Source organism: Pyrus communis, chromosome 4 (assembly GCF_041283825.1).
Source record: "Pyrus communis isolate YQ-2024b chromosome 4, ASM4128382v1, whole genome shotgun sequence".
NCBI lineage: Eukaryota > Viridiplantae > Streptophyta > Magnoliopsida > Rosales > Rosaceae > Pyrus > Pyrus communis.
The window spans coordinates 17568571-17574570 of NC_142568.1; the positions used below are offsets into that span (position 1 = coordinate 17568571).

The 6000-nt window shown below is 37.5% G+C and overlaps 1 protein-coding gene across 1 annotated transcript; it reads left to right on the forward strand.

The window, feature by feature from the left end:
* Positions 1-144: 144 nt before the first annotated feature.
* LOC137722848 (laccase-7) lies at positions 145-2998 on the forward strand. Its single transcript, XM_068461949.2, has 6 exons — positions 145-331; positions 607-758; positions 853-1097; positions 1210-1338; positions 1439-2395; positions 2495-2998. The coding sequence occupies exons 1-6, from the start codon at positions 242-244 to the stop codon at positions 2623-2625; spliced, it is 1704 nt and encodes a 567-aa protein (XP_068318050.2). The 5' UTR covers positions 145-241; the 3' UTR covers positions 2626-2998.
* Positions 2999-6000: the final 3002 nt, after the last annotated feature.

The window sequence follows — 6000 nt, forward strand, 5'->3', positions numbered from 1 at the left end:
TTTTATATGTCGGTATGTTCAAAATTTCAAAGTCCTTGCAAAGAAAAATGCAAATTTATTGCCTAATTTGTCACGTAATTGTGGGAAAAAATGGGTTGCAACTACTTTCAAAATGCCTATATAAACATGGCATCCATAGACCTCTGAGATATCACAAGAGTAACACAATATCTCCATAACAATAGCCGATTCTCAAACCTCTCCTTTCCCCTTGAGATCGCTCGTTTAATTTGTTCCCCATATGGCACGGTTAGCCTTTGTGCTAGCTTGTGCTCTAGCTCTATTGGCTTCCTCAGTGGCCTCTGGTGCAATTGTTGAGCATTCTTTTAATGTAAGTCTTGGCTCAATTTTGGGTACGCTCATTTTTGTTTCTAGAATGGCTAAAAGCACATTATAGAGTTAAAAAAAAAAAAAAAATACTCTTGATTCAATTTGATGAAAATAATTTAAGTATTTTTGGGTGATTGAAGCGGTTTTTAGAGACAATTTCGAACGATCCCTTTTGGAGTCTTATTTTATCATGCATATTTCCTCACCAAATATTTGAATGTTTCCTTTGAATAATAGTAGTGATCATGTTTGTTTTTTTATTTCCTTTGTTTTCAGGTGAACAACCTGACTGTTACCCGACTGTGCCAAAATCAATCGATTACTGTAGTAAATGAGAGTTATCCTGGACCAACCATATATGCACGAGAGGGAGACACACTTATCATCCATGTTTTAAACCAGTCGCCCTATAACATTACTATTCACTGGTAAATACCAATTATTCAAAACCATTTAACAACCCCCAAGGGGAAAGTTGAGTTAAAGTTTTGTTCATGTTGTATAGTTTCTTTCTTAATGCAGGCATGGAATCTTTCAGCTTCTAAGTGTATGGGCAGATGGGCCTGCATACGTAACTCAATGTCCTATACCCCCCGGACAAAGCTATACTTACAAATTTAATATCACTGGACAAGAAGGCACCCTTTGGTGGCATGCCCACATTTCGTGGCTCCGCGCAACTGTCCACGGAGCGCTTATAATACACCCGAAAGCTGGTCGATCCTTCCCCTTCCCCAAGCCCGCCAAAGAAGTTCCCATCATATTAGGTAATTAACGATTAAACTATACCATTCAACTTGTTTAACGTTAATCTTAATACGTAGTTCAAATAGTAATTTTGATGACTAATTATATATTAACTGTTTGATGGAATTGCAGGAGATTGGTATAATGGCAATGTGGTCGACATTGAGCAAGATGGCCTATCCAAAGGAATAGCTCCTAACCTTTCAAATGCTTACACCATCAATGGACTTCCTGGCGATCTCTACGACTGCTCTCAAAATCGTATGTAACCATGCATACATGCATACTCGTAAATTTATTAATTTAGTTTATATGTTATTTTTGCATGATGAATATTAACAAATTGACATCAAATTATCAGAAACATATCAGCTCAGTGTGGTGGGAGGAAAGACTTACCTGCTACGCCTAATCAACGCTGCACTCAATACCGTGCTCTTCTTCAAGATAGCCAATCACAGCATGACAGTTGTTGCCATTGACGCCTCGTACACGACTCCTTATGTCACAGACGTGGTGGTTATTGCACCCGGTCAGACCACTGATGTTCTCGTCAAATTCAATCAACTTAACGGATCTTATTACATGGCCGCCACTCCTTACGCTAGCGCTGATGCTACCGCCGTTGGCTTTGATAACTCGACAACTAGAGGCATCATCGTCTACAAGGGCTACACGTCATCAACCCCCATTATGCCCCCTATGCCCAACCCTAGCGACACGCCGTTGGCCAACAAGTTCTTCACCAATCTCACCGGCTTCCCTGGTGGGCCCCACTGGGTCCCAGTCCCACGTGAGGTGGACGAGCACATGTTTGTGACAGTTGGCGTTAACTTAGCGATGTGTCCCGAAAATGCCACGTGTCAAGCCATATTTAATAGCCGATTATCTGCGAGCATGAATAACGAGTCATTCGTGACCCCGACTAATATTTCCATGCTGGAAGCACATTTTAACAACATGAGCGGGGTCTACACCAGAGATTTTCCCAACGAGCCTCCGGTCAAGTTTGACTACACGGACACGAACCTTAGCCTCGACCTATCCCTGATATTCGCGCCAAAATCAACCAAGGTCAAGACGCTAAAGTTCAATTCGACAGTACAATTAGTGTATCAGAACACAGCGTTTTTGGCCATCGAGAACCACCCGATGCATATCCACGGCTTCAATTTCCACGTATTGGCACAAGGATTTGGAAATTACGATCCGATTAATGACCCCAAAAAATTTAACTTCGTTAATCCGCAAGTACGTAACACAATTGGTGTGCCGGTCGGAGGATGGGCTGTGATCAGGTTTCAAGCAAATAATCCTGGTTAGTTTTCTTAATCATCTCATTAATTAAGTTTCTTTGTATTTGAAATCTGTTATAAATAAATAATTTATGATTACTTGTTTTAAATTATTGTTTCAGGTATCTGGTTCGTGCATTGTCACTTGGACGTTCATCTGCCTTGGGGGCTGGCCATGGCTTTTGAGGTTGAAAATGGAGGGACGCCAGAATCTACTTTGCCTCCACCACCACCTGATCTGCCCAAATGTTAGAAGTTGTTTGGAAGACTCCTCAAGATACTGTTTCATTTTGTATTCTTGAAATTATAATACCGAGGTCAATTTCATTCGTTTGGTTACAAATGAATAACTTTGTAATAAACCTAGCGACAAATGTATTGTTTAAGCTGGTCATCAATGTTTGTCTAAAATCAAAATACCTTACTAATTATTAACAATTGAGGTACCTGCTAGGATGTACCTGTTAGGATATAAGGGTTTATGTGTCAAATGTAGTGAGTGTCATGTGTCATTACATCATTGGTCCTGTAATAAGTCTTGAGATAGTTATACTGAGTTTATTTATAAATAAAGTCAAAGTCTTGTAATGATTATCCAGTTGTAATGTAAATATTGTTATTCAAAATTCTCTCTATCTCTTCGATGACTTTCAGCTTCCTTCATTTCTGGCTTTCTCTGTTGACAGTGCCCTCATTTATTCATGAAATGATCTGACAGTCTTTTACTTATTTAATTATGTTACTTCTTATCTCGTATTTTCTAACAAGAATACATTTTTATAGCTAGTCTACTAATATTTTTTTGTATAAAAAAGTGAAGTTTTACGTTCGACTTAAGTGAATGATAATAACATTTAATATATGTTTTGAATATAATACCTCTTCAGTGAATTATCCCGTCCCCTTGCTGGAATATCATTTTTGATAAAAAAACAATCTCATCTTTGAACATCATTTGGATTTCTCTCTTTAAACTGTATTGCCCTTTATGGAAGAATGTAAATGGTCTAAATCGTATTGGGCCCCAAATCAGCAAATTATAGGTTTCTGCACTATTAGAGATTTGGGTTACCCATCATATCAGACCTCCACATAAGTTCCTATTACAAAATGTTGATAATCTTGTGTTTAAAATCTTATAATTAACAGCTGTTCACAATAATCCTTATGAAAATTGCATTCCCTCTAATCTTCTTTTAATGAATCTTTATTTTATCTTATATATAACATGTTAACGAACTTCAGCGTGACTACTTACAATTCATTATTGTTTTAATTGACTACTACAATTTGATTTTACACGCATTAATAGTTTCTCTTGCATGTGATTAAGTTGTGTCCTTGTTGTCTAGTTTGACTTCGAAATGAATTGGGATCTCGTTTTGATAGCCTTGATCACATTGCAGGGTCGTTTTCCATACGTGGGACGTACGTACTCACCTCTCTAGTATAGGTGATGAGTAAGAGTGATTCAAATAACATCATTGGTTCAAATGTGCGCCTTTTCCGACCTCATCTACTCCTAAACAATAAGACCCTCATACATGTACAATAATTGGAACAGAAGTTTGACCGTCTAGTTTTAGGGATTATGCTTCAATTAATGTGGCAAATCTCCTCCAAAATTCATTGCCACTAACATTCATGCATGGCTGTAAGGGGCCAGGAGCAAATGCAGGATGAAACTTTCTTGATGAGTCTTGTGAAACTGGACCAGGGGCATATGTAGGGGCACCGCCATAATTCGAAAATTCTTCCATGGCGCGGTGAGGGTTTAGACAGTTGTTTTTCACGAGATAAGGCAAGAATATTCCTACATTATAAAAACATTTGATAAAGAATGTTAGTACTTGTACATCAAATTAGAATGCTCTGATATTATATTAGATAACCATTAAAACACTAAAAGTAAGAAAAATCATCGATCATATGCATGTAAATTTGGGAAAGAGATCATCTCTGAATCTCTTCCACCAAGGCTACCGGATCAAGTGATTCGGACCCTTGAAATTTGATCCAACGACTAAAATTATTGTAACTTTTAAAAGGCCCCCTGTTTTTAGCCGTTTGATCAAATTTCAAGGGTCCGGATCACTTGATATGGTGACCTTGTTGAAAGAGATCCATCCATAAATTCCAACCATTTAAATAGAAACACTGACAGAAAATATAAAGAAATTGATGGTTACGCACCTCCAAGTGTCTCAAAAGATTAAGAATGCTCAACACGTAATTAAAAGTGAAGGGGCAAATTGAGAAAAAGGTCATAAGTCGAGGGGAAATTTTCAAGTAGGAAAATAAGTACCAATAAAAAATAGTAATATTTGGATATATGAAATTACATTATTGTTCATAATTTTTATCTATGATAAAAGACTAATAGCCTTTTCACCCCTTTTTAGTTGACAAAGAAATCTCTTTTAATAGGTAGTTCAGATTTGTTCTTTTTTAAACTTTAATAAAGTCGCTTTGACTGAAGGCCATGTCCTCATATTTAATTATTGTGTTTAGTAAAAAATTATTGTGTTTTTTAGAACCAAAATGTCATATATGTTGTAGGCATAATTTACTGAACAATTATGGAGGCCAGAGAGAGTGCGGCGACATAGAGAGATAAGAGATAGATGTGTAATTGTGATGTATGTTCTATTCCACCCTATTGTGCCTTTATTTATAGTAGTAGGGAAGGTTAAATCCTTATCCTAATAGGATCACAACTCTAATAGGATAATATCTAACCCTAGAGAATATTCCAAGATATCCCTAAATACACTAGGATTTACATAATCACATTCCTAATCTAATAGGACTGCAACACTCCCCCTTGAGTGTGTAAATACTCAACTAAATGGCGCATCAGGTCTTCAACGATGAAATCATCTACACAATAATGCAAGTCTTGGATTAATGGAAGAATGCATAAAAGGTAAAACTCATAAAACCTCGCTATGGTAAAACCTAATGTGGGAGAAAAACCCATAGACTAAGGAGAAAAGTGAGAAGTTGCATTAAGTCAAAACTCTACGTCTTCTAGACGTAAGTAGAAGAGCTCACAATAGTCTGGACATAAGTAGAAGAGCTCACAATAGTATGATTAGCCCAAGATGGGTGCCTTATCAAAACCTAGTTATGTAGCAAAAACCCAATGGGAAAAATGCTCCTAATCGTGTGGAAAAATAGTACATTAAGATTAAGTGAGTATACTTCTGGATACTCCCCCTGAGTTTGATAGAACTTCCAAATGAGAACTACAAGCATTTGCATATGAATAGTTAGGCATACCAATTCCTCGGATAAGCTTCTGGAAGGTTGACTTCGGCAATGACGTCGTGTAGAAGTCGGTAAGGTTGGCTGGGATCGGCTTGCATGACTTCAATCTCTTGATGCTTTGCTGATATAAATGTAGACGCAATATGTCTTGGTGTTGACTTCGTTGATGTATCATGTCTTGGTTATGTTGATACATGCGACATAGTCTTTATGGATCGTCGTTAGCACTCAACGATGAATGAAAAACAAGTACTTCGAATATGCTCAACAAGAGCTCTCAACCATGTCTCACGTGTGGCGTAGTGAAGCGAGGTGAGTTTTGGAACGAATCGAAGGTTTCGCAACTAAGGTCATATCA